This window comes from Hydra vulgaris, chromosome 03, assembly GCF_038396675.1.
Source record: "Hydra vulgaris chromosome 03, alternate assembly HydraT2T_AEP".
In the NCBI taxonomy this organism is placed as follows: domain Eukaryota; kingdom Metazoa; phylum Cnidaria; class Hydrozoa; order Anthoathecata; family Hydridae; genus Hydra; species Hydra vulgaris.
In genome coordinates this window covers 45,472,223-45,491,608 of record NC_088922.1, presented here as the reverse complement: position 1 = coordinate 45,491,608, position 19,386 = coordinate 45,472,223, and the positions used below count along the sequence as shown (strand labels likewise).

At 26.6% G+C, this 19,386-nt stretch overlaps 2 protein-coding genes across 8 annotated transcripts in view; both read left to right on the top strand.

Annotated features, from left to right (window-relative positions):
• LOC100197590 (adenylate kinase 9) overlaps positions 1–12,856 on the top strand; it is a 91,578-nt gene extending 78,722 nt beyond the window's left edge. For 5 of the 6 annotated variants that reach the window (XM_065793393.1, XM_065793395.1, XM_065793396.1 and 2 more), the window contains 6 exons: positions 6,787–6,933; positions 8,444–8,661; positions 10,572–10,938; positions 11,078–11,176; positions 11,296–11,513; positions 12,594–12,856. In XM_065793393.1, the coding sequence (XP_065649465.1) occupies positions 6,787–6,933; positions 8,444–8,661; positions 10,572–10,938; positions 11,078–11,176; positions 11,296–11,513; positions 12,594–12,787 (1,243 nt within the window). In that variant the 3' untranslated portion in view covers positions 12,788–12,856. Of the gene's footprint in view, positions 1–6,786; positions 6,934–8,443; positions 8,662–10,190; positions 10,431–10,571; positions 10,939–11,077; positions 11,177–11,295; positions 11,514–12,593 lie in introns of those variants that run through there. The other variant, XM_065793398.1, reaches the window with a different exon arrangement.
• Positions 12,857–13,471: 615 nt separating this feature from the next.
• Positions 13,472–17,724, top strand: LOC101241313 (fibroblast growth factor 13). 2 transcript variants are annotated; one of them, XM_065793391.1, is made up of 4 exons: positions 13,472–13,972; positions 15,416–15,794; positions 16,640–16,743; positions 17,029–17,724. In XM_065793391.1, the coding sequence occupies exons 1-4, from the start codon at positions 13,949–13,951 to the stop codon at positions 17,248–17,250; spliced, it is 729 nt and encodes a 242-aa protein (XP_065649463.1). In that variant the 5' UTR covers positions 13,472–13,948; the 3' UTR covers positions 17,251–17,724. The 2 variants fall into 2 exon arrangements, with proteins under 2 accessions (XP_065649463.1, XP_065649464.1); XM_065793392.1 differs by lacking the exon at positions 13,472–13,972 and adding an exon at positions 14,950–15,138.
• Positions 17,725–19,386: the final 1,662 nt, after the last annotated feature.

The following is a 19,386-nucleotide window of genomic DNA, read 5'->3' as shown; positions in this document are numbered from 1 at the left end:
CCATGTTAAGCAAGAAATAGCAAACAAATTGTGGACAATAGCAGTGCCTGAAAACTTCCGAATTGGTAAACCAATCTTCAGACAAATCAAACGCAACACAACATTGAAGAGTCTGTTAGGACCGGAGTCACATCTGTTGTTCCAGAATCTCAACATCAGAAGAGATTGGCTTGCTAAACCAGTGAATCAATGGGCAGCAGATGAAGACTTCCAAGTTGCTGAAAAGTTTGTTCGAACAGTAAAAGTTGTCAACGATGCTGCCGAACGAAGCGTCAAACTAATCTCAGATTTTGCAACAATAATAACAACAGATGAACAACAGAGAGCATGGCTATTGCAAGGTGTGGAACAACATCGGAAGCTGTTTCCAAGTTTTGACAAAAAAACACTAAACATTTGAAACTAATAACTTGAACTTACTAACTTGAAGTGACAATTTCGACATTTTTCCTCATTTTGGACCTTAAAAACTATGAAAATATTGAATTATTTTCCAGAAATATATGTAGAACGTAAACAAACATGCACAAGTTGTGCATCATATTACTACTATATAAGAAATAACAGTTTCAATAATTACTTTAATAAATTTAATTCAGTAAGACCCAGTAAGAACAAAAGTAAGATAGCGTTTTAATACATTTTCTGTTATATTTTAGTTAAAATGTTCAAGAGCTTTGAGCAACCCGTAGAAGACTTAAAATAAATCTGTAAAAAATGTTTTTCAATAAAGAATTGATAGTATAATGGGAAAAACTTTACTAGGCTATGTTCTGGGTTGTGTAATAATTTCTGGACAGCCCTAATATATATATTTATATATATATATATATATATATATATATAAATATATATATATATATATATATATATATATATATATATATATATATATATATGTATATATATATATATGTGTATATATATATATATATATATATATATATATATATATATATATATATATATATATATATATATATATATATATATATATACATATATATATAAAATATATATATGTATATATATATACCTAAACATAACGCTCGTTTAGGACCATGCAAAGGTTTTTAGGATTTTGGGTCCCTAATAACAGATGGGGGGGGGCAGACCCTTTACCAACGACACTGGCCTACAAAAATTCCTTGATCCGTCACTAGACAGTATACTCATTTTTGTTTTATTTATTTAATATAAAGAGTTGCACAACTTTGAAGCACTACAAACAAAATCGCACTTATGCACGTTTGATGTTATGCTTGCAACTACTTCCCCCTTACAAAAGATTCACATTTATGCTGTTTAGATTTATGTAGATTCGTAGATATAAAAATCGCATTTATTAAATGCAAATTCTATAGAATTCTTGTAGTATACAACTCTTTCTGGTTGGTATTTTAGTCTTAATGTCAATCAAATGGATTAGGGTCTATCAGAGGGTGGGGGGAGGGGGACTGGAGGGAAATTTAGTGACTTTAATTTCTCTGAATTTAGGGGTATCATTCCAAATTTAATAATTTTATTAAGTATACCTGTTAAAAGGAAGGGCCTTTGATATATACATACGAAGTTTTTTGCACGTTTTTTGATTCATATAATATCTTGTTTTTTGCTTTTTTTTCAAAGTCTTCTGATAGTTATTTAGATCTTTCACTGTTGTTTCTCTTTTTTACTCATTTTGAAAGTAACATCTGATTTAAGTAGCATTTTTCTGTAGTTTTGTTGATAGTGAGTTTTACAAAAACGAAAACACAAGATCCTTTGTAATGATTCATTTAAAAATTGTGTTATGATTTATATGAAAAAGGTAAATATTAACTACCAACAAAACTCCAGAAATATGTTATTTAGATTGGATGTTAATTTCAAAATGATTAATATGAAGTTAATCAGAAGTAACAGTGAAAGATATAATGATTTTATAGAGTTAAAGGCTTAAAAGAGGATTGTTCAGTAATAATAATGTAATTAATGTAAATAATGTAATAATTCAGTAATTATAATTCAAAATAATGATCCAAAATGCAATTGTCAAAATAAAGCATATCCCTCCCTGAATGGTAAGTGCAAATCCACAAACATTATATACAAATACATCATTGCAGCTAAAAGCCAACCCAACAAAGTTTATATTGGATTAACGAAAGGCTAATGGAAAATCAGATATAACAATCACAAATCATCATTCAATAATATTAAATACAAAAGGTCCACAGCCCTATCAAACTATCTCTGGTATTAGAAAAATAATTTTGATGAAACCCCTATATTAACATGGTCTAATCTGAAGTCTGTATCCCCCTACTCAAATATTTTAAAAGGTGCCCACTATGTCTATATGAGAAATTTGCTATTATATCGTATCCGAAACCTGAGGAATTGCTAAATAAAAGATCCAAAATTGTATCAAAGTGCCGCCACTAAAAATATTTATTTTTAATAAATTAGAAAGCTCACTACATACCTAACTAGCAATAATTATAATAATCTACTTCAAATATCTCTAACTAATAAATTACTCACATACACAGCTATTTTAATATATTTCATAATATTATTTATATTTTTAATTTAACTTTTTTTTAATATATAGAGTAAAACCAGGTCAAACCACTCACCATATCATTACGCACACTGATCAAAATTCTCAAATAAAAACTAAATGGATATGACTATGAAAAAAAAAAAAGATTCAAATACAGAACTACCTCCTCTATTCGAATTTTTGTTGCAACAAATCTAAAATCTTTAATATAGTTTCTTAAATATAAATTATGTTAAAAAAATAATAAAAAAAAGGTAAAATTTAAAACATTCAATGTTTTCTCGTGTATGCGGTTTTATCAGAATGTTGCCTAAAACCGCACAATTTTTTTTTCTTTACATTTAATATTTTCGATAACTTTTTCATTATTTTTTAAATATATATTTATATTATTATATGTAGTTTTTTATTACCTATCTAATAAAAAAAAAAAAGAAAAACAAAAAAGTTATTTAATTTTTATTGATAAGTGTGCAGTTTGACCCGGTTTTAAACTAAATAATGCATAAACGAATATTTTTAACAAGTATTAAAACATATAACTATTTCACAACTATTAGTTAACTAAAAACAAATTAATATTAACATTAACCTAACTACTAAATAATTTCCATCATGTAACAATCTAAAATACAAATATAAAGTGTAATGTCTACTAAACAAATTGTAGTAAAATTAAATTTTTACCTGCCTGAAGAATGTGGTAACACATGAAACTCAGAGTTGCAATATTTTATTATATTGTAAACACTAGCATTTAGCTGGTACCTTGAGTAACAGTAACATATGCTATATATAATATATATATATATATATATATATATATATATATATATATATATATATATATATATATATATATATATATATATATATATATCAGGGATGCGGAGTCCCAAAAGCACTCCGGCTTTATATCTCTACTTTTTCCAAGTCTGTAATGTCCAGAAGCTCTAAACATGTTTGTTGACTTATGATCTATTATAAGAAAAAAATTCATGAGATTTAATGACTTGAAACTTATTGTTTTTAATCCCAGAGTCCTGGAGTCCTGGAGTCCTGGAGTCCTTGCTGCCATTATACCTACGGACTCCGGATTCAAAAAATGATTGTTTCTCTAACCTAAAAGTCCTAATTTTTTTCCTATCAGTAGTCCATAAAATTATTTTTATTTTTAGAGCTTCTGGATACCAAAAACTAGGATGAAGTAATCTTTTTGTGACTTTTAAATCCGGATATATATATATATATATATATATATATATATATATATATATATATATATATATATATATACACACACACACAGTATGCTTAAAAAAAAAATCGTACACTTAAAAAATAATCATAATTTTGAAGATTGCATCAAAAAATGAGTTGTCTGTTAAAATATTTAAAAGTTTTTTTTGGATATCTTCTCAAGTATTGTTTTAAGAATTTATTTGTGTTTTAGTGAATTAATTGCTTTTCAAACCTATTGAATTTTACACAATTGATCTAATGATGCATAAAATTGACTGCAAAAAAAAAAATCATACAGTTCAAAAATAGTGTCAAGTTAATCAAACTCTATGGAAATTAGTATTGAGTGGGGCCTCCTTTAGCCTTGATGACCTCATCTAGATGGTTTGGCATTGAGTTAATCAAATTTTGGGTCTCTTCTGTTGTTATATTATCTCATGCCCTCATTATAGCTTCTTTCAAGTTGTCTTTGAGTCAAGATGCTCGTTTACCAATATATCTGTCCAAAAAATACCACCAACTTTCTATTGGATTCTAGTCCGGACTTTGAGATGGCCATTTTAAAACACTGATGTTATTTGTGTCAAAGCATAACTTCATTTTCTCAATTGTTAAGAAGCATAATCTGATTGGAACCATTACTAGTGTGGTTGGTAGAGAATGAAAATGCAAGGCCACTAGTGCATTTGATAGAAATATCATTAATGTTGTCATTGATGTGGAGAAAAATAGATTTGTTTCGGCAGCTAAATTAGCTTTAAAAATTCAAGAAGATCATAACATTACAGTGACTCCTCAAACAATCAGAAGTTGTATAAGAGAAAAAAGATATAGAGGTAGAGTGGTTCGAAATAAACCTTTTTTAACTTCTAAACAAATGAAACATTGATTGGAATTTTCATCAAAGTACTTAAAAATGCTGATGTCATATTGGAAATAAATTTTGTGGTCAGATGATTCAAAATACAATCTTGTCTCATCGGATGGAGTCCAAAAAGTGCGGCGAAAAAAAGGAAAAGTTTATAAATTGAGTTGTTTGCGAGGTAGTGTAATGCATGGGGGAGGAAATGTGATGGTTTGAGTAGTAAGCGACCGGGGCTATGGCCGGGGCTAGGTTGATAATACATAGCCATGACCGGGGCCAGGTTTATGACCAGGGCTGCATAAATATTGATAGATCCTATAAAAATGTTATTTTTAATTAAAATTTATGATATGAGTTATAATTAAAAACAATACTTTTATAGGATCTATTAATATTAATGCAGCCCCGGTCATAAACCCGGCCGAGCCTGCATTAAAATTGATAAATCCTATAAAATGTTGTTTTTAAATAATTCATGTCGTAAATTTTAATTAAAAATAACATTTTTATAGGATCTATCAATATTTATGCAGCCCTGGTCATAAACCTGGCCCCGGTCGCGGCTATGTGTTATCAAACCTAGCCCCGGCCATAGCCCCAGTCGCTTACTAGGTTTGAGGTAGTATGAGTTAAAAAAGAAGGAAATTTAAATTTATTGATGACAAAATGGATGCTTCAATGTATTGTGAAATTCTAAAAGCTAACTTGCAACCATATACTTAAAAATTGAGAATGGGAAGCAATTTTATAATCCAGCAGGATAACAATCCAAAACATACTGCTAAGAAAACAAAGGTATATTTTGACATAAATAACATCAATGTTTTGGAATGGCTATCTCAAAGTTTGTACTTGAATCTAATAGAAAATTTGTGGTATATTTTGGATAGAAAAATTAGCGACTGAGCATTTAGACGCGAAGACAACTTGAAAGAAGCTATAATGAGGGCATGGGATAATATAACAACAGAAGAGACCTAAAATTTGATCAACTCAATGCAAATTCATCTAGATGGGGCCATCAAGGCAAAAGGAGGCCCCACTCCATACTAATTTCCGTGGAGTTTAAATTTTTTTTTTTGCAGTCAATTTTATGCATCATTAGATCAATTGTGTAAAATTCAATTTTAAAAAGGTTTAAAAAGCAATTAATTCACTAAAACACAAATAAATTCTTAAAACAATACTTGAGAAGATATCTAAAAAAAACTTTTAAATATTTTAATGGACAACTCATTTTTTGATGCAATCTTCAAAATTATGATTATTTTTCAAGTGTACGATTATTTTTTTTGCATACTGTATATGTATATATACACATGTATATATATATCTATACATATACATATATATATATATATATATATCTATACATATATATATATATATATATATATATATATATATATATATATATATATATATATATATATATATATAAATATATATATGTATATATATATGTATATATATATATATATATGTATATATATATATATATATGTATGTATATATGTATATATATGTATATATATATGTATATATATATGTATATATATATATATATATATATATATATGTATATATATGTATATATATACATATATATATATATATATATATATATATATATATATATATATATATATATATATATATATATATATATATATATATATATCTTTATATATATATATATATATATATATATATATATATATATATATATATATATATATGTATAGATATATGTATATATATGAAAGATAACATGTTGTTTAAGTGTGTATATGTTGTGTATATGTTTTAAAGGCAAGTTGTTTATAAATTCTTTAGGCTGTAGAGGGAGAAGGGCACTATAGCTAATCATTTTTTTAGTTGTTATTACAAACCTCTCTTAACACTTTAATTACGAAAAACAAACCTTGACAGAGAAACAAGTAATTAAATAAAAGTAGTTTTTAAACACAATAGATTATGCAATACAAGCATAATAAAGGTTTTAATTATAATAGATTATGCAATACTAGCATAATGAAGGTTATAATAATACTAATAATACATTTATCTGTTGATACAATGCAATATATTTGTTGATTTTTTTTGTACTTGGTATAAATTTTATTTTTAGATATGTTTTAGATGGTTACCCATGCACTATGCACCAGTTTAATCTTCTGAAAGATAGAAAAATTATTCCTTACAAATTTATTGAGCTCATTATATCTGATCAAGAAATTTTACAAAGAGGGTTAACAGATAGGAGATCTGTTCATAGGTATTAGATTTTTTTTTTTTTTTTCTATTTTTGTGCAAAAAGTCTAGAAATGTTACGATGCTCTTTAATTCAGATTTATCAAAAAATGATTTTTAAATAGTTCTGTTCAGCAGAGAAAGATCACACTCTGGAAAAGAGAAACACTTTAAAAGAAATTGTTTAATTTTGTTTTTCTGTTTAGATTTTCTTATTAATTTTTAAGTTCAAAACTTATAATACTGCAATGATAATAACTGCATAAGGATACTTTTACACTGACAATGTGATGTGGTCATCACATTGTCAGTGTAAAAGTACCACAGGCTTGTGCACTGTAGTTTACTTATATGAAGTTGTTAGTATAGTATTTAAAAAAATTAAAGTGTCCATATTTCAGGTTATAAGCATTTTCTGTTTTAACATTATAACCAGGATTCCTCTTCAGGACTGTGTAGGATTACTCCACAGGACTGTAATTGTATCATCATCCTCCACAAGACTGCAATTATGTCATCATTGTCTACAGAATGATGCCTGCCATATGTAAGAATTGGCATATTAGAACTGGCATTTAGTATTGTATAACAATATAATTTCATATTATATTTCAGATAACCACGACAATTTGTAAACCAAGTAGTCATAATTGATTACTTAGTAGTTTTTTTGCATTTGAGTTGTCCTCATATTTCATTTATTTCTAAGCAATAAGCTTATTTTCCCTTATTTTTCATGAATTTTTTTTATTTTTTTATGAATTTAGGCTAACAACTGTTGGACTTCTTTTATTCATTTAATGTTTTTAGACAACGTATGTTTTTAAAAAACTTTTGGGGTCTCTAGGTATGTTTTTAGACAACTTTTGGGGGTCTCTACATATGTTTTATATAACTTTAAGAATTGGTGAATGGAGGTTTATTTATTTTTCATATATTTAACTACTTTACATATTTTGACAGTTTCACAAAATAATTGAAGCATGTAAAAATATGTGAAATAAGATTTTCAAATTTTGACTCAAAATATTTTTGCTAAAAGAAAAAGAACAAATACAAATGAAATTAATATTAATTAAATACAAATGAAATCAATATTAATTAAATACAAATGAATTGTAATAACAAGTTGGATTATTATTGAATTTGAAAAAAATATAATATATTCAAATGGTCTGGGAACAAGATATATAAGTTTTTTGTTGTTGTAATATATTCAAATGGTTTTGATCTGGACACAAGATATAAAAGTTTTTTTTTGGTGTAATATACTAATATGGTTATGACCTGGGAATAAGATACATAACTTTTTTTGTTGTAATATATTGAAATGGTTTTGACCTGGGAATAAGGTATATAACTTTTTTTGATTGCAAAATGTTTATTAAAATTTATCAAAATTATAAATATATTACATTAATGACTTTTTCATCACAGTTATTTTTTCCCTACATTCTTTTTATTGCTATTTCTTTTTCTTTTTTTGCTATATATAATATAAACATTGTTTTAATATATTCTTTTTTAATTTGCAGATTATGGCCATTACATGATAGTCATGCTATATTAGCAATTCGAATTGCCTGTTATAGAAAAGAATCTGTTTCAATTCTTGAATTCTGTCGTGAACAGTTCAAAAATCAATTTTGTGTTAATGCAGAAAATTCCAAGTGGTGGGTATACAATGAAGTTGTAAAAGAACTATCAAAAGCTGTGGAACATATACAAGGATATATAGAATGTATAATGAGAGGTAAAAATCACAATAGAAAACATATATAAAGATATATAGAATGTATACAGAGGTAAAAATCAAATAAAAACATATACAACGATATATAGAATGTATACATAGAGGTAAAAATCGCAATAAAAAAATATATAAAAATATATAGGATGAATACAGAGAGGTAAAAATCACAATAAAAACATATACAAAGATATATACGATAAATACAGAGAGGTAAAAATCACAAAAAACATATACAAAGATTTATAGGATGAATACAGAAAGGTAAAAATCACAAAAAACATATACAAGGATATATAGAATGTATACAGAGAGGTAAAAATCACAATAAAAAAGTATCAATAGTTCTTTGTATTATAAAATGTTTATTTGTAAATAATGGGTAGATAAAATGATTTAAAAGGGTTTTAAGAATATTTATATTCATATTTTGAAAAAATATCTAAAAAATATCAATTTGATATGGTATTGCATGCTGATATGACATTGTATGCTTTTATTAGTCATTTATCAACTGACTTTTAACTAACTGAGCCGGGATAGCTCAGTTGGTTAAAGCGCTGCTAAAAAGTTTGGAATAATTATTTGGTCATAGTAGCAGGATTGGACGTTCTAATCCCGGCTCCGCCTACTCAGCGTATGAGTAGTACTACTTCGGTACAAAGGGAACTCGTCTTGATTAGCTCTGCTATTACGATGTTTCCTTCTCGACTAGTAAATAAATAATATAGATGAGTAAATAAAAATTGTAGCTTAAAAATTTTTTTTTATCATTAGATATTAAACATATATAATTTTTATTTATTTTATTTACTTATATTGTTATTTTTACCTACATAAGTTTTTCAAAATAAATATAAAAATTGCTTAACAAAAAAAACAGAATTTTTTGGTTTTTCTTATATTGAAGTTAAGAAAATAAAAGTACATTATTACCAGTCTTAGTTACCAGTCTTAGTTACCAGTCTTAGTTACCAGTCTTAGTTTTACTACGCTGACCCGTACTAGTACAGGTGGTGAAATTATTCCTGTCTAAGATAATGATGGTATATAAGCAACTTTAGCAGATGCTGATACTACGACATAATAAGAACATTTTTCTAGAAAACTTTTTTTTTTTAAATTTTCAAAATTTGTTATACTTGTATTTTTCATCTTTTTACTACGAATTAGAATTCCAAAAATATATTACTTGAGTTTAAATCTTTTTAAATCTTCTATCAGTTACTGCACAGCAAAATTGAGTAAACTTTGATTTTTAAAGTAAGAAAATGAGGTAAAAAGGTTCTCAAGTATCTCAAGTACTATCACATTTATTAAGAGTAAAGTTTGAAATCTTGTAGTTAAATGAAGAAAAGAATCAGGTTATTAGTTTGTAGCAACCGATTATTAGTTTGTAGCAACCGATTGATTATAAATCGGTGCGAATTTGGATATGTTTCCTATAGTTCAAACGAAACGTTTACCTATATATCAACAACAGTAATAACAGCATACTACTAACTGAAGCAATATATCTTATTATTCTTTAGTTGCTTCAAAAAATTGTGCAGACTGGTTTTCTTTGTCTCTCATGGTTTATGGTTTAGAGATATAGGGTAAAAAGATAAAAGCAAAAAACGTTCATTTTCATTCTTTCCTTGAAGAATCTTTACCTGTCATGGTTTGTGGTTTGGAGACTAAAGGTAGAAAATTTTTTACAGTTAGTAGTCACTCGGTCTTTGGGAGAGATATTTGTACAAACAATTAAAATGCAGAATTTCTTTTCTCAGGTAAGTGGCTTTATCCATAGATAAAGATCCTTAACTGACCTTGATATGTCAAATAAATTATAAATTTTTTTATCAAAACAATACTTATAAAGATTGATAGTATTTTTTTTTTACTTTTAACTTTTAAATAATTAATTTTAGGTCGCCCTGCTCCTATAAAATCTATGTGTATTACTCCTAGTGAAATTCAATCGAGACTTGGAGAGTTTTTAGACTACTGTCCTGTCAGTTTAGCACTGAAAATGGAACTAGTTAATTGTGCTGACGTAAAAAATGACGATTTAATTGCTGAGTATCGTGGAAAGTTTTACAAGTTTTCTGACGAGAACAACATGTTACAATTTCTGAGTACTCCCACTAAATATGTAATGCCGCTTGCTCCTAGAACTCTACCTGATAATGAAAGGTTACCTAAAAGAGTATTTGGCGATTTTTTAAAAAACATTTCTTTTCAAACAATCGCATTTCAAGGTTACTGTCCAGTAACCTACATTGACGGTGATAAAAAGTAAAAAAAATTTTTTTTCTTAAAAATCTACATTTCTTGAAAATTTAAATTAAAAATAATTTTTGTGTGCGAATTCGAAAATAGAATAGATGAATAACAGGTAATAAATAACTTCATTTTAGGTGTTTTTATTTTTAAGGTACGAAAAACTTGTTAAAGGTCAAAAAGACTTAGTGGCTGAATTTAAGAATTCACTTTTTATGTTTACTTCTGCCGATAGTCTTGATAAATTTATGAGGTAAAAAAATATGAATAATTTTCAATTGCGGTATATTTTAGAATTATTTAATTTTTTTTAAATGTTACTCGATCGGCATAATTAACTTATTTAAATAATATCTATAACATTTTATCAAGGTCTCCGGAAAAGTATGCTTATGTAACTCTTCCAAAAAAATTACCTCCATCCAAAGAGGTTATTGATGTATTAAAGCTACCTAGGCTGGGTTATATGGAGCAGACACTGTCAGTATCTATTACAAAAGCGTTAACTGCTGTTGGGATGTTAAAGCCCCTCTTTCCATTCTTATCAGTAAAAAGTTCTGCCCTTATTTATGTAGCTTATCACTTGAAAGGTATGTTATTACTTTTACAAACGAAAAATATTGTCTATTATTTCTATTTCGTTAATTTTTTTTAATTTAGATTTTGTTTGTTAGGAATCATATACTTTTTATAAAGATAAATTGATATGCTACGTTAGTTCTATGTTTACTCTTTTAAACGTTTCTTTACCGGTCGGTTCAAGGGTTTGAAATAGTAAAAAGTTAAGTTAAAAATGTTTATAATTAGAAAACCAACTGGTTTATGAAGACCAACGTTTTCTATTTAACACTTCTATATAATTAGTACAAAGTAAGCCTGCTTTTAAATTTATTCTGAGGACATTTTTATGACTTCCGGTATGCAATAAATAGGTTTTTATCTACAAATTTTTATAACGGAATTTCTTTTGAGTTTTTAATTTCCTTGTTTATAACTTTAATCTTTCGATTTTAATGGCTTTTTAAAATCTCACTATAGTTGCGTTTCATTGAATTATTTTTTCTTACCCTTAAGCTTAAGTTATGTACTTTTGTATTTCTAAATACCACAATACTTAGTTTACAAGTATGTATTTAAAACTTTTATAAATTTGTAATATAGCTTATGCGCGTTTTTTTTTTTGGCTTTTCTAGATTACCACGGATTCTTAACAACTTTTGCCAAATACACCGCTAATTCATTTTTTGGTGCCTGCCGGCATTTTTATATATAGTTTTATTTTAGTCCGAAGCATTGATTGAACAACCAGGATGTGTGTATTAAAATTACTTCCTGAAAACTTTATCTTTCTTTTAGAGCGTTAAATGTTGCTTAGAAACACACCCGTAACGAGCTTTAGCAATATTTATAATTACGTTTGTATTTGCAATAGCTTCTTGTCTAAAGTATATAAACTAATGTGTTAGTAAGCATGTGAAAAAATTAGGCTCGTGAGCTTTTTTTCTAAGTAATGCGTTTTGTTTGTGTTTCCTAACGGAAATTTTATTGTTTATTCTCTTTTTAAACTATTGCGGGGTTTTTTTTGAAGCTATTATCATTATTTTAAATTTTAGAGTATTTTTTTTGTTTTGTTTTTGACTTTATTTTTTTTTTTCTTTAAATTGATGTAGCTTTCAATCCAAAATCAAATGAAATGGTTAAAGCAAAGTATAAGAAAAAACTAATGCTATTTGAAAAACGATGCGAAATTGTTCCCTATCTAGGTCGAACTATGAAACGCAAATATTTAGAACCAGTCGATCGTCCACTCGATTTCGATCTGAAGTTAAATACATTTTTTTCGTTTCAAAAAACTTTGTTATAAAAATTGTAAACGCGCGCGTGAATGTTCATTAAAATACGTGATGATTAGAATAAAATTGTTATGTGTAAATCTGTTGTTGGATTTCACGTGTGAATTTTTAGGAACGCGTTCTTAAAAATACGTACAACTATGTATTTTTGATCGATTTTAATTTAAAAAAGTATTCAAAATGAATAGTTTATTAAATAAGTAATCGCTGTCTTTTTTTTATATTTGTATTGACCTTGGTTTACGTTGTTTGTGAACAAGTTTTTTAATTTGCAACTATCTGTTAGGTCGTATCAGCCATAGAATTAAAGCAACCCATAACAACAGTATATTTGCAAGTATTCGCTATATCCTAAGTATCCAAAATATAATTATAAAAAATCCTTAACAACGTTATATTCATTTATCAGCACGTGTACGAAGCGCCATATAAGAAGCGAATCAATGAAAAGAACCACTTTTAAAATTTTTATAAGGGTATAATTGTATTACAAAAAATATTTAAAAAATTTAAAGTTGCAATTATTCCAACTCAAAGTTTGCATTTTCATAGAAACTTTTTTATTTCTAAAGACAATCGTTATTTTAGTATCTCTTTGTTTGAAATTGCTTTCTCATGGCTTATATTATGTGGTTACAGAATAACATTTTTTTTGCAGTTTGTTCGGCAGGAGGGCATATATATATATAGACCAATGCCCAATAGTTGAATACTGGAGGATGAAAAAGTGTTTCGCTCAGTCATTATACGGGCCGGAAATTAATTACATTGCACAACTGGCGTTTTTAAGCAATGAGTGTATACTCAAAACATTTGTTACTAAATAAAGATTCGATAAACATTTGATGATTATTCGTGTGTCTTTGCAATAAGAAGTAGCTTGTTAAAGCTATTTAAATAAAATTTATATAAGAAATAATTTTTTAAAAATATATACTGCTAAATTATTTAAAACTGAAAAAATACTTTTGCTGTTAATTCATTCAAAAAAATAAACTTCAACCTGTTTATCTCTATAAAACTGCCGAAATAACGAGATTGATTCGATAAGCATTTGGTCCACAGTTTTTCTCCATGAGATTGATTGGATGCCAATGATTAAAGGAATTTTTGATTTGCCGACATATTAATACACCTATAACTCAAAAATTGTAATAACTGGAATATTTAAAATGTCTTGTGGATGCTTGAAACATGTAAGGATGGTTTTATCTTATTTTTTTTATTATCTGAGCAGAATAATTTTTTAATTTTTGTTATAAATTTTTTTTTTTTTTTGGATGGGGGGGGGGGGGTGCTGTTTTTGTTTTTAGTTGACACATCGAAATAAAATGGATAAATTACTTTAAAGTAAAAATAACGAGATTTTAATATTGAAATTGCAAGCAAAATTTTCATCGTAAGTATAGGATGACGTTTTATTATGGAATACTAATAACGCTAAAAGTAATACTTTAATGTAATGATTCAATTGTTGACGTCACATGATTTAATTAAATGCGGAAGTACTTCAATATTCAACTCAATTTGTTCACAAAAATTATTTATGATTTGTTATCTAAAACACTATTTATTAGTTTTTGTCTTTCTTGACTAAACACAACTAATTATCTATATCAATGTCTACAGCTAAATTGCATCAATTAAATTTTTTTTTTAACTTTAAAGTGAAGAATTGTTTAGTATACCTCAGTTTATCCTACTTATTAAATACCATAACCATACCCATCAGTCCATGGTTGGCAATGCAATGCATTGTTGGCAATAAATGGTTAGGTGCAACTCGTAAAATCATAAATTCAACTCATAAACGCATAATGCCTATTAAAAAAATCGAGTCTGCAATTAAACTTATTACTTTTTAGAACTCCAAGAAACAAAGGAGATTGCTTTATTATCTCAGTAATTTTTGTTTTTGACCCTTCTTTATTCCATATATCAGTGATATATTTTGCACTCGTAGATTATGTAAGTAACATTATCTAGAAGCAAAAAAATTTTAAATTTTTTTACACGAACTTATATGCGTCAATTCAACGTGTAAAAAAATTTTTTACATCTAAATTATTTTTTTAAAAGTTTAAAATATTTCTTTTTATCGGCATGAAAAAAAAAAAAAAAAAAAAAGTGAGACAGGATTTTCTTAAGCTGCGTCGCAATATCGGACATCTATTTATTCTTTGCTATTATTTTGTTATCAAAAGGAACTACCTAGTCAGCTTTTGTGATTTACAAGTCTAGATGAGTTATGAAATAGATTCAAGATAAAAGCTGAAGAGGAAACTGTATGATAAATATTTGTAAACACACTCGCAAGTTCATCGTTTAACTATCATAGAAGAGGCTTTTCTCATAAATTAAGGTACCTATAATAATTATAATATAATAATTGTAATAATTAGATTAAAGTATAATAAAAGTTAATAGGTTTTATGGTATTTGCAAATTTCGATGCTAAAAATGCCAGAAAATGTTTTGATATTTCTTTTAGCGCACTGGGTGTCGTATAGAAACAAAATAAAAGCTCTTAATAAAGGACTTTTTTTACTATTTAAATGAAAGTGGCAGTTGCGTATTAATTAAATAGTTTGTTATAAATTCTAGAAGTTGTAAAACTTTTACTGTTTGATTTGTTGTAGACTTGGAATAAAATGTTTGCATCCGTTGTACTGTCTTTATTACTTTTCGCGAAAATGTTTGAAACAAAAAGTAATTTTTCTTACGACAATACCAACAAAACATCTTTTGAAGTTGTCGATGGTATTGCACGTCATGAAATACATATTCTGATTAAAAAGATAACAAAGTCAGCCGATGAAATTACCATAGACCGCTTTGCAAGGCAAAACGATCGAAACGTGGCAGATAGTATAAGAAAAAGAAAAAAGCGTCGTCACAACATTGTTTTTCATAAACCAACTAATTGGAGACACGTCTGGCTTAAAAGCCGAACTGGATATTTTCTTCAAATAGAAGCCGATGGAACAGTAAATGGGCATATTAATAAAACTAACTACAGTAAGTTATGCTTCTTTATTGGTTTTTAATGATGATTTATATATTAATAACTTATAATATTATTATGTCTATTTTTTGAAAATTTTTGAACGAGTCAAAGTGCGCTTTTTAAAGACGATGTTTAAACGCACTCATTTCTGGCGCAAAGATGAGATGTACAGTTTTGAAAATTCTAAAAAAAATATTATAAACATACAACTAAGTTTTATATTAATAACAACTACCTTAGGCCCATACCTCAGGCTAAATTATGTAAACCCAGTTTTAATTTGAATCAGAGAGATTTTAAAGTAAAATAATTTTTATATAATTTCAACTTTTTAATTTTATAAAGCTTAACTTTTTAGCTTCATTTTTTTTTTTTTTTTCCTTCAGCTAAAAAAATTTATAAAATTGTTTCGCTTAAAGTAAATTTTTCCTATAAATTACGGTTGCTGAGATACAAAAACTTATTAATTTGAAAACATGAACTTACAAAATATCTAATTTTTTCTCATCTTAAACTACTTTTTTTCGCATTTCAAACATCAAAAAACTGCTAGTGCATCTTTTTAATTATTGCGATAAATTTTTTTATAAATTGTATATATATATATATATATATATATATATATATATATATATATATATATATATATATATATATATATATATATATATATATATATATATGCACATTAAAAATGAAAATAATTACTTTGAAGACTTAAAATAATTTGATCGTGTGTTTGCTCTATTACTGAGATAAATTTAGTTTAAGAATTGCGATAAAAAAAGTTTTATAAAAAGTTTTTAAATTTTTTTGAAAATATTTATAATGAATTATTTTTAACTTTTTCTTTTAGCAAAAATGGAACTGCAAGTTATAACGCCACAAATTAAACGAATAGTTGGAGTAGCGACTGGAAGATTTCTTGCAATTAACAAAAAAGGAAAAGTCGAATCCAAGGTAATTAATGTGCTTTACATATTTCAACTAACTATGCTGTTGTAGTTACCGTCGCTATTATTTTGTAAAAGTTAAATAAAACAGAGGGTAACTGGGAAAACTTCATTTTGTTATTATTTATAATATAATAAAGATTGCGCTTGAGTAAACGTTTATTTTTTTAATAATAATAAAGTTGTATAGATCACCTATAATGTTATTTTATCTTCATTATGTTTCAAGAATTTAAATAATGCAAAACGCGAACGCTGACTCGAATATGACACAATTTCTGTATTTCTTTAGGTTATCAGTGATCAAGACACATATTTTCACGAAGAAATGCTAGAAACTTTAGATTTTTCATTCAGTTCCATAAAATACCCGAAAGAAATAGATAATCCGCCTTGGTATCTTGGACTTAAACGTAAGCAAGGTAGTACTGCTAAAGGCAGGGCTAAACGAGCTTCTAGGACTTTACAAGGCGACAAAGCCACTCATTTTTCGATAACATACGCAGATACTTAAAGGATATATGATATATAAATTAAATTCTATAATGCAGAAAAATAAAAAAGCGCATTGGTCTTAAGTTATTAAGGTTCGTCGCTTTTCTTGTTTTATTTATTTATTATATTTTCCATTTATATTTAAATTTTATATTTCCCATTTATTTGTGAATACAGCTATTTATTAGTATCAATATAAAGTCATTGTTATTTTATTTATTTGCTCAACATAATTTATTTGGAGAAAAAAAAGCGTTTTTTTTTAACGTGTCAAGAGATAAAAAATGGATTCTGCGAAAACAAATTTGTCTATTTTTTTAGAGCTAGTAGCAGAGTTTCTGATTTGTATTAATTTCGAATAATCAATTTTCTTGACGTGAACCATTTCTAAGGTGTTTTATCAATGTGTATACATTTTGCTTTAGAGGATATATAATATTATTTTATAGATGTAATTATGAAACTTTTAAATATATTTATCTCTTTTAGAAAATATAGTTATTATTAAAATATAGTTGCTTCCTTTTTTGTAAACAGAATTAATCTTTAAGTATGTTTGTTTTTGTTTTTTATGTGTTATTTTAATTAGCATTCCAGATTATATATATATATATATATATATATATATATATATATATATATATATATATATATATATATATATATATATATATATATATATATATATATATATATATATATTACGTAATCTTCTTGAATTTCAATATTAAGGTTATTATTAAATGACACATAAGCAAGATTGCAAATATAACAAAGGTTTGGCTCTCTTAGTATGAGGTAAAGTCTGTTTTTCAGGAATAAGTTTCTACTATCTTCTATTGGATTAAAATGGACAAATTTAATCCGATTGCCGATGAATAAAAATGTTATAATGTAATTTTAATTAGGCTAAAAAACTAAATTTATTCTACAATTTATTTGTCTTAAATGTATTTTTTAAGTTTTCCAAAGTTTTTTTATTAAAACTTTAATAGTTTTAATAAAAATATTTGGAAAACTTAAAAAATATATTTAGTACAAATAAATTTAATTTATAATTAATAATAAAAAACAGAGAAATCCTGAATATAAAAGTTAAATTCAAAACGTTAAACAAAAAGTGAAATTTTTATATAAATAAATGGCATGTGGATATTCCCGGGCGGCTGGTTAGGCTACTGATTAGTTGTAGTTATTATAAACTTACCTGCTCTTGGTCTGTGAAAGCAAGTTATGATGCTCTAGTGAGTTGAGTCTGTCTCCTGCAGATCTTGGTATGTGAACTCCGTATGGCAATTAGCTGTAAGAGGTTAAACCATATTTCCAATTGAACAATAGCATCAATGAATTTTTATTACTGAAAAGTTAAAGTTTTATCTACTATCTAATTAAAATATCTGATTGACTTCTTTCTCAGTGAGAGCTAATTTTGTCCAGAGAGTAGCAACATGCTTTGTAAATGTTTAAGAGCATAAAAAATATAAAAAGTTCAACCAATGGTGGCCCAAGGCAACGTGAACTTAGCGAAAATGCATTATGTTAATTGTAGTTCTTCATTAAGAAATTGAAGCAAAATGCATTATAAAAATACATTGCTTTTTTCTAACGGTTGTAAAAATTTTACACGTTGCTTCTAGTGGTACTTCTCCACACAATATTTGCATAGTTTACACAACTATAAATATTTAAGTAGTGTAGTTGACATAATTTTTCTTTACTTAAAATAGTATCTGATCTTATTTAGAATTCTAATACTTTGGTTAATTTAGTGAAAAGTCTAGATGATACTTCCAGTGATGGATCCATTTTTTTTGGTTTTTGAGATAACTTTCAGACATGGAGCAAACTCCAAACATTTGTTTGTTTATATCTATGTCAAATAATGATGATTTGCAAAAAATTGCGATGATTGGAGGCTGGGAACATAAAAGTCCTTTAACTTCATTTCCCCCACCCCACATGTGAGGAACAACAAGTCTAGTTAAGAACAGTACAAATAAAATATTTTTGTACTATTCTTAACTAGACTTATATTCATCGATAAATTTTAAGTTTCATTTCAAAAATTATGAACATATGAAGTTTAAACCGCCCTCAAATTGAGGGGGTTACAAATTTTATATGTTTTTTTTTTATATAACTTTTATATTAAAAA

Bases quoted from the DNA above. Each gene is read 5' to 3' on its own strand.
- LOC101241313 (XM_065793391.1), top strand. From the start codon at position 13,949: ATGTCTTGTGGATGCTTGAAACAT. The intron at 15,795-16,639 runs GTAAGTTATGCT...TTTTTCTTTTAG, and splicing joins TATTAATAAAACTAACTACA to CAAAAATGGAACTGCAAGTT. The intron at 16,744-17,028 runs GTAATTAATGTG...GTATTTCTTTAG, and splicing joins AAGGAAAAGTCGAATCCAAG to GTTATCAGTGATCAAGACAC.